This window comes from Python bivittatus, unplaced genomic scaffold (assembly GCF_059951505.1).
Source record: "Python bivittatus isolate LINGU-HERP-01145 unplaced genomic scaffold, Pbiv_v1 ctg000480_np1212, whole genome shotgun sequence".
Taxonomy (NCBI): domain Eukaryota; kingdom Metazoa; phylum Chordata; class Lepidosauria; order Squamata; family Pythonidae; genus Python; species Python bivittatus.
This window is the reverse complement of record NW_028277075.1, coordinates 91,933,527-91,952,458: the sequence shown is the minus strand read 5'-3', so window position 1 is coordinate 91,952,458 and position 18,932 is coordinate 91,933,527. Positions and strand designations below refer to the sequence as shown.

At 34.6% G+C, this 18,932-nt stretch overlaps 1 protein-coding gene across 1 annotated transcript in view; it reads left to right on the top strand.

Moving 5' to 3' along the window:
• The window catches only part of LRP1B (LDL receptor related protein 1B), a 715,984-nt gene that overhangs the window by 456,195 nt on the left and 240,857 nt on the right, over window positions 1-18,932 (top strand). Inside the window, exons 30-33 of the mRNA XM_088145133.1 lie at window positions 1,158-1,385; window positions 2,762-2,936; window positions 4,252-4,346; window positions 15,286-15,435. Of these exons, the coding sequence (XP_088001259.1) occupies window positions 1,158-1,385; window positions 2,762-2,936; window positions 4,252-4,346; window positions 15,286-15,435 (648 nt within the window). The remainder of the gene's footprint in view (window positions 1-1,157; window positions 1,386-2,761; window positions 2,937-4,251; window positions 4,347-15,285; window positions 15,436-18,932) is intronic.

The window sequence follows — 18,932 nt, the reverse complement described above, 5'->3', positions numbered from 1 at the left end:
AGGAGGTGGTTTTCACAATAATTTGGTGGTAGGCCAGGAAGTAACATAATAATAATATGATTCTTTTTAATGTATTAATTATATTAGTTCCTATCTGATTTTAATGTGTTGATATATTAATAAAAAAGAAATGTATAAACACATATGGGTTTCTGAGCAGGGATTCAGTTTAATGGTCCTCATTTCTGTTTGAGTTTGATACCACTGGTATAAAGCATGAAGGTCAAATTTTCAAAAACCTGTTGTTTTTCCAAAATGCACCATATCGAGGTGACTCCGGCAAGGCAGTTCTTCTCCACCCATTGAGAGCAAGGCAATGGCTTTTGTAGGGTTGGATAACTTATTTCTGGGACTTTCCATTGCCTCCAGCAACAAGGAGAAGTTAACAGAAGCAGCCGGAACATTCCATTCACTACTTTCATATGATAAATAAATAAATAAGTGTGTGTGTGTGTGTATTAGGGTGGAAATATTCTGGTTCTTTTTTTTTTTTAATACCCTTTCAATATAAAGGTGAGGAGATTGGTCTCTTTTCTAAAGAAGGGGAAAAATTCTCTCTATACACATGCAACAGGGTCACAGGGTGGATGCCAGGTAAAGTGCTACCATGAAGATAGAAGGTAGCAACAAAAAGTACCAAGCTACTACCCCAATAAATGAAGTGGAACTAGGGAGTGAAAACCCAGAGGGTAGTTTGAGAGATGAGGCTTGGGACCTCCAGTTTTTCACCCTGCAGACCTCAGCAGTTCACTACATTATTGAACAATTCTCTTTTGATTTGTTAATTTCTCTAAGTTTTTTTTTTGGGGGGGGGAATGCAGGATTAACTGTAGAGGTGAAGTAAGAAAAACTCAGTGGAATCAACTGAGTTCAGCTTTCACATCTCTGAATCACATTTTGCTTCAATCAGTATTAGATTTTTAAAAGTTATTAATTTAATAGTATCAACATAGCTGAATTTTATTTATAATGGGAGAATATCCACTTCTTTTCCTCTATTTTGCAACAAGTTTTGTTTATATATAACAGTACCAAATAAGTTACAAATTTTCATTTTATATTTTTCAATATGCAAACTTAAATATTATATGTGTTATTTTATATATAGAATTGTATTTCACTGCTCTGTATCTAAGAAAATCACATTTTTTTTATAGAAATGAAAAAATTCCTTCTTTATGCAAGACATTCAGAAATAAGAGGTGTTGACATAGAGAATCCATACTTCAATTATATAACAGCATTTACAGTTCCTGATATTGATGATGTAACAGTTGTAGATTTTGATGCAGTGGAAGAACGTTTATACTGGACTGATGTGAAAACACAAACTATAAAACGGGCCTTTATTAATGGGACTGGCTTAGAAACTGTTGTATCAAGAGGTAAAGTGTGTATTTTAAAAAGCAATATTATATACATATAAGAAATAAAATAGAAATTATCTTTCCTCCCTAATTAACATATTATTAACATGTAAGCTTGCCATGTGGTCTTGAGTAAAAGCTGATCATTGTTAATTGTACTAAAAGGTTATCTTTGTTATGCATTACATATTTAAGCTTCCTTAACAATTATTTCTTTTCTATAATACTAGAAAAAGTTATAATTCTTTTGCTTGAAAACTGGATTTTCACCATTCTCTTTTTTGTTTTTTTTTGTACCTACATCTGGTCATTGACTGTAATAAGAATTTTGATTTGATTTGATTTTTGTTTTTCCAGTAGAGGCAATTATGTATAGCTCAGGGTTGAACAGTGGAGACCTTGGGGTTCTCTGAGCTTGGTTCTTTTCTTGCAAACGTTTCATTACCTGGCTAGGTAACATCTTCAGTACTAAAATGGGATGGGGTTTGCTCTCTATTTATATACTGTGGCATGCCTTGCCAGTGCTGGTGGGGGATGGGGTTTTGTTTAGCACTGAAGATGTTACCTAGCCGGGTAATGAAACATTTGCAAGAAAAGAACCAAGCTCAGAGAACCCCAAGGACTCCACAGTTGTTTTTCCCTCAAAAATTCTAAGATACAATTTCATGGCCGGGAAATAAAGCTGGTTGATACATATTGTTTTTCAATAATTCTGTAAATGGTTAAATTTGATTTTAACATTTGATAACCTCATTTTCTAAATCTAATGTGCCCTTCAAAAGTCTTTAATTTTTAAGCAGTTTCTCTCATATTTTATTAACTTGTGTTAGAATGTCATCATGGAGTATCCAAAACAAAATCGTAATTATATATGGTTGGATCCAGATCTATCTACCTACAGGGAGAAAAGAAACTGCTGATTAAATACACCCCAATGCCCCTTCATCTATTGAGAACGTTTGAGCCATAAAACCTGATCTAGTTTAATATATATAATTTGTACCGCAGAATCCTGCAGGAAGCCCACAAAAGGACCAGTATAAAACAGACCATTTGTATTGGCTGGTGTGGGTCTTCCGGGCTGTGTGGCCGTGTTCTGGAAGTTTTGTTTCCTAACGTTTCGCCAGCATTTGTGACCGGCATCTTCAGAGAGCAGGAGCACAGACAGGAGCAGTTCTCGAGAACTGGTCATACATTTTGCTCTTCCTGCGTATAATGATATATTTGTTCAGTCCTGTATATTGTAGCATAAAAGCTAATTTGAGATTAAATAAAATTCAAGCATTACAGGCATGAAGTTACTTGGGGTTTGGACAGCATATAAACTATTTTTTTCAGCAAAGAGTAACCAGCAGGGCTGTTTGGGCAAATAGTTTTTGTTTTATATTTTGTAGATATTCAAAGCATTCGTGGACTGGCTGTGGATTGGTTATCACGTAATTTATACTGGATTAGCTCAGAATTTGATGAAACACAAATTAATGTGGCACATTTAGATGGCTCTTTAAAAACTTCAATTATACATGGAATTGATAAACCACAATCTCTTGCAGTTTATCCAGCTAAAGGGTAAAGTATTATTCCTATCAGTACAGCTTTGGGATAGTAAATATTGTGCATTCTTTGAGATATAAATTTATGTTTGCTTGTCAAGTTAAATGCTATTTGTACTTCGATGTTATGTAACCCTCTGTTAGACAACCAGAGTCACTTGGGAAGTAGGTAGCTATATAAATAGAAGAAATATAAATACATAAATACATAAAGAGAACATTTAGTAAATTCTAGCTTCCTATAGGGAGTGAAATCTCCATGAAATACTAGAATGAAGGCTCCACCCCCCCAAAAAAAAGTGTGTGAGGAGGAAGAGATAATAAATTAGACCTCTGTGTATCCAATGTTTATATGGATAGCTAATTTTTTTAGAGATCTTTGCCTTTGTATGTGTAAGTACATGTGGGACAAGTTGTAATTTTTTTCATGGTACTAGAACTGCATTTTATTTATTGCATGATTTAAAATATTACTGAGATTCTAATATTAATCACAGTCTGGAGGAGGCAGTGATACTATTTGTACTCTAAAGAACAATACAGGTTAAAAATTATGTAATGCAACCTATACAAAGTATCTTTGGATTCTAGGAAATTACATTCGCTACCACTGCACAGTTTATTTTTGATACAGCATAATAATGTAAAAAGTAAACAAGACATATTTATTGTCATTCTTAAAACTTAAAAAAAAATGGATTCCAATTTCCAATTAGAAAACCCAAATTTATTAAATATATTTTAAAATCACAACTTTACATCTGTAAAATGTAATATCTTATTTTGTTCAGTATAATCTTACTGTTATATCATTTAGTTTTATAAAGGAAATAGTGCAGATACAATGATTATTATCAGTGCATGCCAATTTAAAATTCTTTTTCTGACTAGATTTAGAAATCAGCTTCAATAAAAATTCAGTACAATCTCTGATTGAAGACTGGTTTCAGGATCCTAGAAGATAGCCCACAAAAAGCTTTATTGGCTCATAGCAGGGAGGCACACTATCCATAATACTCGTATTATGTTCTGATAACAGTTTCAGGAAATACAGTCATGTCTGGAGATAAGAGTTCACCAGCTCCAAAGCCCCTTATTTTCCATATACATCACTACCCCACAAAAATTCCAGTTTGGTTCCAGAATCATAAATTTCTTTCCATAATAAGAAAAGGAAAAAAGATGTCTGTGCCTTCCGTCACATCCATAGTAAAATAGCAAGCTATAAGATGTGGCTGTTATTCCACAATGGAATATCATCTCTATAATAAGTTATGATTACTTTGTAAATATGTTTAATGCAACAGTGTTTTATATCTCTTTTCATTAAGGAAACTTTATTGGACTGATGGGAACACCATTAACATGGCAAATATGGATGGCAGCAACAGTAAAATACTACTACAGAATCAAAAAGACCCAGTTGGTAAATATTGCTGTGACCACTTTCCTTTCATGTCAAGTTGTTTTGCTATAACTCAAGAGATTATATCTGCATAGGTATTTGGCACAGTGCACACTAAGTAAACAGCCATGAACACAGACATAACAGATTGTAGTTTGTCTTCCATTTTTTCACAGAATACTATAGTGCTGGAATTTTCATGACTCAGTTCACTCATTGTGCTAAACCACAATATGATTTGCTTGTCTTAGCATGTTGTGTAAACACAGCCATGTAATTTATAGCCCACCTCATTACCAGTGGACTTTGGGTAACATTTAATAAACCAGAGTTTTAAACAAGCCACAACTTAATAAAACTTGTGAACCCAGTCAATACAAGTTTGTGTTTCTGTAGGAATATATAAATTAAGCAGATATTTATAGAGGAAGTGTCAAAGCAAGGGTAGTTTAGTTTAGTTTATTATGACTGTAGACCAGAACAACTTAAAAAATAAGATCATAAAATAGATACATCAAAAAGAAAGCATGATCTATCAAAAATGGTATACCACATAAAATTACATGTGTTTTGGTATACCATCTTTGCCAGTATACTGCCAAAGGGAACATATTATTCTGTTTTCACAGTAATATCAGTTTTCCCCAGTTCACCAAAATCAATTTCCTAGTGGACAAATATGTAAAAACTATAGAATTTTTAAATAACATAAAAGTGCATTTTATATATGGCAAAGACAGAGTGAGTTCAAATATGAGGAAGCCCTAGGCTTTGGAGGGGAAAAAAATAGTCATGAAAAATTTCCCTGGTGCACCCTTATCAGCAGATAGGCAGCATCTAGGGACATCGCTGACTGCTCCATTCTAAGTCCACTTCCCTCTCTATCTTGTAACTCAGAGAATAGTGAATGCAATTCACCCCATACTCCTCTATACACATATGGCCACTGCTGGAAAAGAGGGAAGAAAGCATTGCAGAATCTATGTTCTGCCTGCCTTCCCTCTCTTGTTTGTGTTTAACTATGATATATTAAGCCTGGTTTGTTTTTCTTCCAATAATGAGGCAAACTTCACAACCATACAAAAAGTAGCCAGTGCGTTTTGGGTTTATTGACTTGGAACTTTTGGTTTTTAATTTCTTTTTTAACCTATGCTGTTCATGTGGGTTTTAATGAGGCCAGTGTTTTATCTTTGTTTTTGTCTTTTTAATGAAATGTGGCTTGTGTGTGTGTGTGTGTATGTGTGTATTTGATGTTATGAGGCTTTTTCCTCACGTCTTTGTGAAAGGTACTATTCATATGTTATGAGTATTTGCGAGGTGGGTTTGGGGGAATAGTTATGGACTTTCATACAGGTGTATATTTTTCCCTTTTTTTTTCTTACCATTTATTAAAATAAGTATTTTGATGGTGGTGGTGGGTTAACTTACAGTTTGCATTTGAAGGTCAGATTCCTCAAATTTGTGAATTCTGCACATGGAAGAATTAGCCATGGAAAGAATTCTATTGCTAAAAAGAATGATGACTTCAAGGAAAAAGAAAACAGGAAAACAGTTCAGCCTGAGGAACAGGCATGTTTAAACTGGTATTGCCTGGCATCTTTATAGATTGGTATGAAGCTGGGGTCAAGCACAAAACCAAACTGGAAATGAATAAGAATTCTGTATTCAGACATGATAAACCAGGGTTAAAAAAGGCCAGGAGCAATAAGCTCTTCAAACCATAGTTTCAATTTGTAAAATATTCCCAAAAACATGTTTTCTTTAGGATGGATTCAGATATATAACTAACCATAATCAGGCAAAAGAAGTCTGTCTTTGTATTATATGCATATCAGGACATCATATGAGAATTATTAATATTGTATCTTTTTTCCTACAGTGTAGGTTTATTTTATTCATAGGAACTTAAATTATAACATTACTCACATCTTCATCTCTTATAATTTATTACTTTGTATTTTTGACAAGCATAGTATATAATAAAGTTGAGATTATAGTACATACAATGGGTGTTTAAAACTTCACGATTATGCCTTTTGATATTCTTACAGTTTTAGGAAGAAAAACAAATTATTGTTCAGTGTCTGTTTTTAGCATTATAGTTACATTTACTGTAAGTCCTAAATTATTTACTTCTGATCTAAATCTTACAATTTTAAATAACACTCATTCTTCCTGTTGTTAACGTTTGTTCATTTGGATACAATCACAAGATCTCTTGATTAACATATTTCAGATTATGCTCAGTACAGAGGAGAAGAGCTGTCGAACAGTGTATTAGGTTGCCATATGTAGTATTATGTTCTCCTGGAACGCTTTAATAGATTTTCCCTGAGTAGGAGGTTGGATTAAATCACCTCTGAGGCCCTCCAACTCTCTAATTCTATGAGAAGAAAAATTCATGTTGCTGAATATTAAGAATAAAATTCTAGAAAGGAAACTGTTGATTGGAGGAAAGGCATATGTAAAGTAGAGAATTCATTTTGTGGATAAATATATATGTAATACTGTGCTATTAACAGACATATAGCTGTACTGTCAAAATTGAAAGAATTACATTTAAATAGAGTGAATGAGCTGTATTCAACTGCATAGTGGTCATTGATGATATCTACATTTCACATCATTGTAATATACCCACATTTTGAAGCAGTAAACTCATGCAGTCAAGCACCAGTCTCATCGATCATCCTTAAGGCAAGGTTAATTGCCTTACATAGGCTTGTCTGGCTTTATTACATAGGGCTGTCACAAGAAGCCAAGGCCAAAATTGAAAAGCTTATGTGCAGTTTTCATCCAATCATAAAACATTGTACAAGGTGCAAAAGAACAAGACTATGGCAGGATGGATGGAGTTAACCATCCTATTTTTTTTTCCAATTAAAAAAAGGTTGTCCTTGGTCTTGCAATATATCCAAGAGTATACTCCATCATTCCTCCTTGCCATGATACAGCAAACAAGCCACTTATCTTTCCTCAAAGGGGTTCTTTCCATGCTTGATGCTGTGTTTGAAACAGTTGCTTGGACAATGACCCAAACTGTTGGTAACAACATCTTTACTTTACTTTAATCTGTCAACTTAACTATCTCTTCCTGGCACATTAGACAACAATCACATTAGATTCATGGAATTTCACCACTATCCACCTCAGCTATATGATTGCAAAATTTGTGCAGTTGTTGACATGATTCATGCTCTGAATAAAATCATGATCCTCCTTTTTGTTAAATAATAATTTTATTAAAGATTATAATTACAATAGTAAAAACTAATGCAAACTAAAAGGAGGAAGAATTTTAAAAAGAGTAGAAGGTGCAGAAAAAAAAAGGGAAGAGAAAGAGAAAGAAAAGAAAGCAAAGTAAGAATATAGTAAAGAAAAAAAAGAAATATATAAAGAAGTTACTTCCCTCTTTCATTGCAACAAGCATAAATAATTTTAACTTATCACCTCCTCTTAAAATACAACAAATGATCTCTTCTTCCCATATCCTATCTCTTATCTATAAACAAGTCCATAAAACCTCATTGTTTCAGTCTGATCAGCAAAAGTCAATTAAGGGTAACCAGAAATAACAACATATCTATTTTAACCTTGATCAAATAAACCGACTTTATATTCCTTCCTTTTACTTCTAATGAACTTGATCTTTAGTCCCTTCAAATAATGTCATAGAACTTGATTTCTTTTCATTTCATTCTTTCCTTTTCACAAAATTCTTCAAAACTTTAACAAGCCTCATTTGTAAATCCAATGTTTTGTAATATCCAGTAGGAAAATTATTCAGGTCACTCTCTTGGCTTATTGTTTGTAGATCCCTTTTAATTATTTTAATTATTAAAGCATCAGCTGGTTTCTTTTGTATGTCCAGTGTAACATCTTTTACATCATTCTTGTAGCCTGTCATTTGTAAATCCACTTTCTCAGTCTTGATCTTGTCAGATAAAACTTGTTCCTCTTTTATAACATCTTTTAGACACAATCTCTCCATAGAGGCAGATGTCTCTGTTAACACTATTAATATTAACTTCTGAGTCATTTTTCAAAAATAGACTTTAATATGTCCAATGTTAGAAAATTTTGCTCGATTCTGTAATTGGAAGTTGAGTTTATGTGTTCTTCTCCTTTAATTGTAATCTTTAGTTCCCTCTAGTGTCCAATTTTTAAGATCTTATTCAAAAGCATTTTCCCACAGGAAGGATTCTTTATAATTAATTCCAAAAAAGTATTTCAAATTTAACTGGACCCTTAGTCCATTTGTAACTTTCTAAAATTGAAGTTTTAATCACCCTTTTGCTCTTTGTTCCAAAAAAAAAAAATATTAAGTTCTTAAAGTTGTAGTTAAAACTTTCTTTTACTAAGGATTGAAAGGAAATTTACCCAGAGCTAACAAACTTGTTGATCCAAAGGTGTCTAATAGCTGAAAAGCAGTTAACAAGCAATTTCCAGAAGTGGTTAGAAAAGGAAATATGTGAACTGTGTCCTTTCAAAGGCACCAACAGCAGTTTGAGCTAGATGGCTATTCCTTCATCTCCCAGAGCTCTAAGCCCACTAGAGACTGCTATTTTGTGGTTTCCTTGTGAGGAGCAGCTGTCTGGTGCACTTGTGGGTGATCTTAAGTCCTCTCCTTGTGCAGAGAGGTTTGAAGAGCTGGTCTACTTACTGGCTCTTCATTCTTTGCTGTGGTCATTGGCTCTGCATTTTGCAGTGCTATCTTCAGTCTGCCATTTTTTCCTCTGGAAGTCCTAAAATCATGGAGCTCCTGATTAAATGAGAATCATTCCCCTGGTAGGCATAATTATACTCCCAATATAACTAAGTAGAGAAGAAATATAGTAAAATAAGACCAACCTTTGAATCCAGTTCTATATTGCTTTGTTAAAACCAGTGTGATTACTTTATTTAATATTCTGCCATTCCTTTCTTCAGGTTATGGTTTACCTTGATTGAACTTTAGAATTTCTGCTTTTGTATCTCCATCAGTTCTGAAATGCATTTGCTTTGCAGTTGATGGTTGCTTCTTCAGTACTGAGCACTACACTTTGGTCTCTCTCATGCATCAAGTATTTTCACTAAGTGCATGGCCAGTATGATGGTCCACCTCCATTTTCAGGGTACCCACTTCTATACATACATAAACAACTGTCTGCTGTTGGTTCAGTCCTGCTGCACTTCTGATATCACATGCGTTGGCTTCTCTTGGTCTTTGGTCTATGTATTAACTTAAGAAAAAGGGTTGCTACTCACTCAGTACCATTCACTAGCATGCTCACACTCAACTTGTCTAAAGACATTCTTTCCACATGATAAAGCATTGTATACTAGCTACTAGGGCTGTGCAAAACATTCAAAAGAGGTAGTTTGCAATATACTGATCTGAACATTGCTCAAACTACCCCTACCTCCCTCTATCAACAATCCCTACAACGGCTGGGTATTCATGAAAGGTACTTGTTTAAGTTGCTGGTGTTAACTCATCTGGATTTGCATACAGGACACTCAGTTGTTTATAAAATGTACTTATAGCTCATGGGCCTATGTGCTTAGCCCAATCATCTAGCCGTTGCTGACTGGTACCTTCCTGTACAAAATAGCCACATCAGCCTTGAGAGCTTTTTCCCATCTAGTGTCACTCTTCTGGAATCAACTTCTACCAGAATCACCTGTAGTCTGATCTAGCAAAATGTTAAAAGGCTCTAAAAACATTGCTTATTTTTTCTATGGGTCTTTATAAAGCTAGTTTACATATTCTTGCAGAAATGTACAGGTAGTCCTCAACTTATGATGGCAATTGGGACCGGAATTGCTATCACTAAACAATGCAATCATAAAGTGCGACATCACATGACTGTATCACTTAGTGACAACAATTCTGGCAGTCCCAGTTGCTATCATTAAATGAGGGTCGTTAAGTGAGGACCTCATGTGACTGCAACTTGCAACTCCTTGCTGGCTTCCCCATTGACTTTGTTTGTGGGAAGCCAGCAGAGAACATTGAAAATCATGATCACATGACCACGGAGATACTATGACAGCCAGAACTCCAAGGACAGGTTGTAAGTACCATTTGTTCAGCATTGTCATAACTATGAATGGTCACTGAATGAATGGTCATAACTGAAGGACTACCTGCATTGCTATTTAGATAAAAGTCTTAGTGTTTTAAATGTTACATGCCATTCAGGTTACATAGACTCTGTAGTTTAGCTGTGATCTTAAGTGGTTTGTACCATGTAATTGTATTAATTTTTTTTTAAGTTGTATTTTATTATTTTGTACTATGGCTAGTTATAGGCACTAAAAAAATAAAAATATGATTAGTGTTATTTATTCAGCTGAATCCACTGCTTTAGCATATGCTTTGTTGGTCAGTCTTTGAAAATGACTTGAAAACTTCAGCTGTTGTAGAATATGGCAGGTTATGTACTTCTTGGTGAAACAGTCTAATTGTATTAGAGTAACTTTTATCTTTTGCACTGGTTACTAATGCTCTTCTGATGCCAGTTTGAAGTGCTGCTGTTGAACTTCAAAGACTTAAATAGTTTCAACTGTGTTATGTGACAGACCACTTAGATTCATACATTTCAAAGTGTACTTTAAAAATCTAATTATTGACCAATTTCCAAAAAGGCATCTTTTCAGGTTAGCTTTTCAAGTTGTCCCACAGGGATGGAGGGAGTGGGAGGAGAGAGAATCAGCTCCTTTTCAGCCATTTCCTACTTAAGCTTTTTCAGGGAGATCAGCTGTCCCCCTTCTGTGCAATGAGAGCAAGGCAATTCTTCTGCAGAATTATCTATAGAACTGAGCTATTTGATACAGCTACTTCAGATTTCTCTTAAGAGAACTGGAGAATAGAAGTGCTTGGAGAGTAAAGGCTTCTCTATCTCTGTCTCTCCAATCTCTAATCCAATTTGTTTCACTGCAATTTATCAGCAGAGTCTCTTCTTGGATCTTTGGCGCTCTTGCCTTACATCTGTGAGCTGCTTTTTCCTACTGATCTCATGGCCTTCATGTTTCTCTGTCCAAAATGTCATTCTTAGGTTTCTATGTAAAATTCTATTCTTATTTATAAAGCCCTCATTCCTCCCTCCCTCCCTCCCTCCCTCCCTCCCTCTCTCTCTCTCTCTCTCTCTCTCCCCGTCTCTGTCTCTCTGCTGTTTTCATTCTGTGGCTGTTAAACCTCACAACTTCCATCCAACTGCATCCATCATACTATCTATTATTCTAAACAATTTTAAACATCTTTTCTTCTGGCTCCCATACAATTAAGAGTTCTCCATTGGTGGACTTGAGGGGAATCAACTGATGAACCCCCATAGCTTTTCATACTCTAACACTGAGTACCCCTACTGCATTTTCAACAGATCCTAAGAAATCCTAAGAAACATGTTTTGGACACATCTTATTATATAATTTAGATTTATTATTTAAATCATCTTCTCTTTCCATTTCTGTGTTCCTTTTCTTATTTCCCTTATTTCTACTCTCAATTTCTGGCTACTAATGATTAAGTCTTTTGTCTTTTCTCTATTAAAAGAGTTTAGCAAAATACCTTACAACTGCAGTTTGCCTTTATTGCTAATTTCATGTTAGTTGTTCATGGGTGCTTTACAAAGTCATTTGACTACCTAAAACTTTGGAATTCTAAATTATAACAAGCATTCCAATTTGTAGGCCAATTCTTTAAAATACAGCATTGGGTGCTGAGGGAGAAACACTCCTAGAGTTGTTCTCAGAAATGTTATATTCCAAATTAAATGCAGGTTTCTGACAAGGTTATAGCCCAGGCATGAACAATGTTTGAAGGGTCATAGACCACAGTTCAGCTTCTTAACCTTCCAAAGGACTCAGGGAGCCCATCTAGTTCTGTAGCAGTATCTTTGGAAAGAGTAGAACTGGATTTGGGAACACTTTTTCATATTTGGCAAAGTTAAGAGTAAGAATTTGCCATTTTTAAGGCTAATTATGGTCATGGGTATTGAAGTGAGAATGGGAGTGGTTGACCTCTATCCTGATGTTTTTATTGTAATTTTTAACCCTTCCCCCCTTCAAATACAAAAATATGGAAAAAATCAGCCTACCAAATGAAAAGAAATGGGGTCATTTTTAAAAATGTTTAAAGTTGGGAATGGGAAAAGCAGGTGCAGCTTCCTATTCTCACTCCTATTTGTTAGGTCAGATAAAGGAAAGGAAAAAAATATCCCATCAAAATTGGCTACACTGGTTACAAATTTTAATTGCAGTTTCAAGATGCTGGGGGCTACAAATGGAGAAGGTGCAGACAATATGGTTTGGGACTTCCTTACTTCTGCTATAGACAAACCTTTCCTTTTATGCAAATGATTCCATGATGTGCCTCTAAAACATTCTACACACATGTTAAGTCATGATTTATTGACTAAACAATAGTTGACTGGGTTCACTGATTTCAATAAACAATAAAATATGGTTTATGGTTTACAAGCTGCAGTGGCTGGATTCACACATTATGGTAAACCTAAACAGAACAAGCCACGTTACGCCTTAGCATAATTCATTGAACCAGCCATAAAGCTGTCCCTTAAATGGTGAGAACATTTGTTAAAATAACTTGACTTGACTGATAATAATGGAGGAAAGAAAGGTGACTGTTTTTCTTAATCATTTGCAAATTCAAAAAATGAGTACTGTAAAGTAATATTCATTTCAGTAATCTGAAGTCTCTCCTGAATAATTTTACCACTATTCATTGGATTGCTTTTTGTATTAATAAAGAGAATATTCAGCAATTGATTAATCTGAGTTTGCCTTTTGCCTATTGCCTTTTAAAATCCATTTACTTGGAATGTAATTATATTACAATCTTGTCAGAGTAACTGCTTGGCATTTTATTAGTACGTACTGCTACTCAGTGAAAAATAGTAATCTTTAAGCAGTTTGGCTCGATGAATTTTGCTTCTCTAAAAGTAAAAAAAAAGAGACAACAACAGCATTTTAAGCTTATCCATTGTTAAACATTGCTCATTTAGATGTATTATTCATTACCAGAGGTAAAAGGAATTTCAAACAAAATATGGGACTGGATTAATTATTAAGCAATCTATTTAGAATTCAGTCCCCTAATGAAAATGTCCCATTTTCATTTACAGATGTCAAACCCTTCACTCGCCCCAGTTTTCTGTGTTGCTTAAATATTTTCATTTGTGTATATTGGTTTCTTACAGTATATGGTGGGAAAAATAACCAATCTTTGTCAAGAAAATAAATTATTTAGACTTATTTGACAAATATAATCAGTAAAAATCATTTATTTTAAATCTGTAGGTACTTATGAGCAAAATGCCACTGATGGGATAATTCCTCTGGAGGAAGAGAGACTGGTTTCACATATTCCTCCTTCCCTACAGCTCCTGAAATATTGGTGTAGATGGCTGGAGACAGTCTAAAATTATATAGGATATAACATGGAGGGTGAGAAGGATGAATCAGTTGCATTCATCTTTCCTTTAATCCTTTTTCTGGATTCTAGTTTCTTCTGTGAAAATAGAGTCCTTCAATTCCCAGAACAAATATTCTAAATTTATCTCACTGCCTCATAGTAATAGAGAAGAGGCAACAACCATCTTTTACTTTTTTACAGAAAGGGTATTGTTAGAACCAAATCTGCCTTGAAAGAATCTAAATGATTTCTAGATTGTGAGTATAAAACATATGTTCAGTATTTTTTACCAGCTAGAATCTTGCAAGAAAGTAGGCAATCCCACTGGATGCACCCGGTATAAAAATTTGTGCTTGCATAAAACAGTTGTAAAATTAAGGTAAAAGTAGTAGATAACACTGTCACAGTATTAGATGAGCGCTGTCAAATTACAGTTTTCTATAGAATTATGGCCTGCTCAGTAGCTTTTTAATCCCCTTTCTTTCAGTGCTCCTATAGGCTACTAAGCTAAATTGTAGCTCCAGGAATTAATATTACACCATCATGTTGTGTAAGTTTTCTGCAAAGCATAATTCAATGATCATAACACAAAATGTCATCTTAAATGTTTCAGCTTTTATTGTCTTACAACTCTGTATTAACTTTAAACTTATAGGCAAGTATATAGCTTCATAATATATAACAAAAACTCTGCAAGTTCCTCTAATTGTTGATTAAAAAATAAAATAAAAGGTGTAGTTTTGATTTTTATTTTCACAACTTCCCTTATTACTTTGGAACATCCATGGAGTATTGGGCTATCAGTGGCTAATAAGACTGTGTAAATCATTCAGAACAGATGTTCTGGAACACGTGCAAGCTTATACAAGGTTCCTTTTTCAAAATGTTAAAACAGCTTCATCTTTTTGCAGTCTCATGCAACTGTTTTGGAAGCTACTCCTAGCATACACACATGGAAACAGTCAAAAGCAGTTTTTGAAGAAGCCCTGCAAGGCTTGAAAAAGACATGGCTGTTTTAACATCAGAGCTGTGGAATATATAGACAGACACATAGTTTACTGGGGAGGGGGGGATGCTGCTATTTATTTTCATGCAGTAACCAGGCATTTTATAGTAAAGGTAACAGTTAATTGGACAGAAGGTAGATAGCCAAGGTAGAAATAAAATGGAAATGGACAATTAAGAAAGTGTTAAAAATGAAAGCCCAAGAACAAAAGGAATAAATTATCAATAATATTGGTTGCAATGGATAGTAAAGAATGCTCCTCTGTCCCCATAATCCCTTTATAGTTACATGGGGAAAATAATAAGATGTAAATAACTCAAGTGGCTTTACTTTCATACTGAGGTTTGGATTTTTATTTGCTTGGTTTTCAAAATGAATCTTAAAAACTTCATATACCAGGACTGCTATTTTTAAAATGATTTAGAATCCATAAATGTATTTTGCTATTATGTAAGCAAGCAGGAAAATGTAAAAAATAGAGTTTATATATTGAAATTGCTGCAAATATGATCCATGTATCTATAAATGTGTTTCAGGTTTATGCATAGATTATGTAGAGAATAAGCTTTATTGGATCAGTTCAGGCAATGGAACTATAAACCGATGCAACTTGGATGGTGACAATTTTGAAGTAATAGATTCAATGAAAGAAGAACTAACCAAAGCTACAGCCTTAACCATAATGGGTAAGTGAACATATGAGTTAACATGGTTCACATCCAATATCTAACTCTTCTGATGCACATTAATTATCAGAAACTTACCAAATTCCTCCATTAAAGTATGTTGCATTATATTTTCTTAATATAAAGTTTGAATAATTTCTTTTTTGATATTTTATGTTTATGTTTATTTTATTTTATTTTATTTTTAATTCATAAGGCTCCACAATGTTCTACTCTGTCAGATAGCACAAGAAAGTTTGAAGGTTGTATGATTTGGGGATTGCATGGTTCAGTCAAGGATGTTCTTTTTCAATCACACAATGGAAATATGTATATCAATACACATGCACACATACTTGCTAAATACTTTTGTATTCCTATTTTTATTATTGTACTGTAACTTAAAAAAAATATTTAACTATGCAAATAAGAGGGCTGGTATTCATTCTTAGATAATTTACTGATGCTAGAATTATGGCTGATCTGTTATTCACAGTTAAAATATTAGTACTATAATCTCTTGTTATATTACAGTACTGTGCAAAAGTTTTAGGCAGGTGTGAAAAAATGCTGTAAAGTAAGAATGCTTTCAAAAATATATATTGTAATTGTTTATGTTTATCAGTTTACAAAATGCAAAGTGAGGAAACACAAGAAAAACCTAAATCAAATCAATATTTGGTGTGACCACCCTTTGCCTTCAAAACAGCATCAATTCTTCCAAGTGCACTTGTACACAGTGTTTTGAAGGAACTCGGCAGGTAGGTTGTTCCAAACATCTTGGAGAACTAACCACAGATCTCCTGTGGATATAGGCTGCCTCAGATCCTTCTGTCTCTTCATGTAACCTCAGAGAGACTTGATGATGTTGAGATGAGGGCTCTGTGGGGGCCAAACCCTCACTTCCAGGACTCCATGTTCTTCTTTATGCGGAAGAGAGTTCTTAATGACATTGGCTGTATGTTTGGGGTTGTTGCCCTGCTGCAGAATAAATTTGGGGCCAGTCACACACCTCCCTGATGGTATGGCATGATGGATAAGTATCTGCCTGTATTTCTCAGTACTGAGGACACCATTGATCCTGACCAAATCTCCAACTCCATTTGCAGAAATGCAGCCCCAAACTTTCAAAGAACCTCTACCATGTTTCACTGTTGCCTGCAGACATTCATTATTGTACTGCTCTCCAGCCCTTCGGTGAACAAACTGCCTCCTGATACAGCCAAATCTTTCAAATTTTGATTCCTCAGTCCAGAGCACCTGCTGCCATTTTTCTGCACCGCAGTTCCTATGTTTTTGGGCATAGTTGAGTCGCTTAGCCTTGTTTCCACGTCGGAGGTATGGCTTTTTGGCCTCAATTCTTCCAGGAAGACCGCTTCTGGCCAGACCCCTCCAGACAGTAGATGGGTGTACCTGGGTCCCACTGGTTTCTGCCAGTGCTGATGGCACTGCTGGACATCTTCCAATGTCAAAGGGAAGTAAGCACGATGTGGCTTTCATCTGCTGCATTAAGTTTCCTTGGACGACCATTGTGTCTACAGTCTTCAACATTGCCCATTTCTTTGTGCTTCTTCAAAAGAGCTTGAACAGCACATCTTGAAACCCCAGTCTGCTTTGAAATGTTTGCCTGGGAGAGACCTTGCTGATGCAGTATAACTACCTTGTGTCTTGTTGCTGTGCTCAGTCTTGCTGTGGTGTATGACCTGTGACATGAAACTGTCTTCCACAACCTCACCTTAGTAGCAGAATTTGGCTGTTCCTCACCCAATTTTAAGCTTTTTCTGTTTCAGTTAATGACTGTGTTTCAACCTACATATGAAATTGATGATCATTAGCACCTGCTTGGTATAATTGGTTAATCATATACCTGACTCTAATCCTATAAGATCCCTGACTTTGTGCAAGTGTACAAAGTGTGCAAGTATAAGAACTGATGCTGGTTTGAAGCCAGGGTAGTCACACCAAATATTGATTTGATTTAGATTTCTCTTCTGTTTGCTCACTTTGCATTTTGTAAAGTGGTAAACAGAAACAATTACAATATATATTTTTGAAAGCATTCTTACTTTACAGCATTTTTTCACACCTGTCAAACCTTTGCACAGTACTGTATATAAAATTGGTATGAAAAATCAAAAGGAACAGGTAAAAAAGAAGGTATCATTAAAAGAGGAGAATATAATAGCATGGCATAATTCTTCAAAATGATTTCATGGTAGGACCTCTGTAGTAACTATGGTTGATGGCAGTGAAAGGGGTAGGAGATATTCTTCCTGGAGATGGGAAAAGACTGGGGACTGTTCCTTTACCAATGATTAAATAGTGGGTTATCTTGTATTTGTTTGTATGCATTTACTTTTGGCACTATAGATCAATAATTTAAAAAGAGTAACTTTTAAATGAATATCTTTAATATAATTTTTGCTTGTTATTATATTCTTTGCTTTCATATTTATTGGATTATTGTGGAGTAAGCAGTCCACTTTTATGGACAAGTAACTGGCTAAAAATATGAAGCAGAGAATATTGCTACTTGAATAATTCTGATAATGAGGAAATATAAGAAATTAGGTTCTCGAAGATATGTATTTATTCTAATACATTTATAAGAGGTCTTGATTCAGGGATAATCTATGAAATGGCCAGGTTTTACAGCTGACACAAATTATTTAGAATGGTGAAAACCAAATCAGACTCTAGACACTGCCAACATTCTTCTTAGCCATATATCTAAACCACATACATATAAACAAACAAATTCCATGAACTAGAACAGGAGAGGTGTCTTGGATTCATAGTGAATAGCTCACTGAAAAAATGTCCAATGTACAGGAGCTTTGAGAAAAGCAAATTCAGTGATAGAGATTCTTAGGGAATGGATCAAAATAAAGTATAATATTATAATAATATGCCTATAAATTTTAAATCTCAAAATGGGTTCCCCAGGAGGGACAGGTACAGTATTCAAGACTTTCTGATTTAGAAATAAAAGAGGATGCAGTACATGACATTATATGTGATATGGAGAAAATGGATTAAAAAAATGTCCCCTTGCTCATTAAGCATGAATTTGGGGATATTTAATAAAACTGATTAGCAGGAGTTTTAGGACATACATTATTTCCGAATGTTTATGTAAATGTAAGTTAGCAGAAGCTGATTAGGTTTTCTAATAATACCAAATTATTTATGAGGGGGGAGGGTGGTAAATAAAAAGTGAAACAACAATCCAGAACAATTTATCTCAACCAATGGAATATACATTAACATTAGAAGTAGTTCAGTGTAAGTATAATCGATGCAGATTGTGGGGAAAATTTTAACTTTACGTGCATTCTGAGGGGGACTGACTTGGTAATCACAACCATTGAAAAGTCATGGTGGATAGCTTAAATAAAGTGTCAGTCTGCTGTGAAGCTGCTGTTAGGTGTTGGTGATCATTAGGATATGTTTAAAGAAACAAAGCAGCCAGTATCATGATGCATGTATAACAAATAAATAAACAAGTAAGGCCTGGC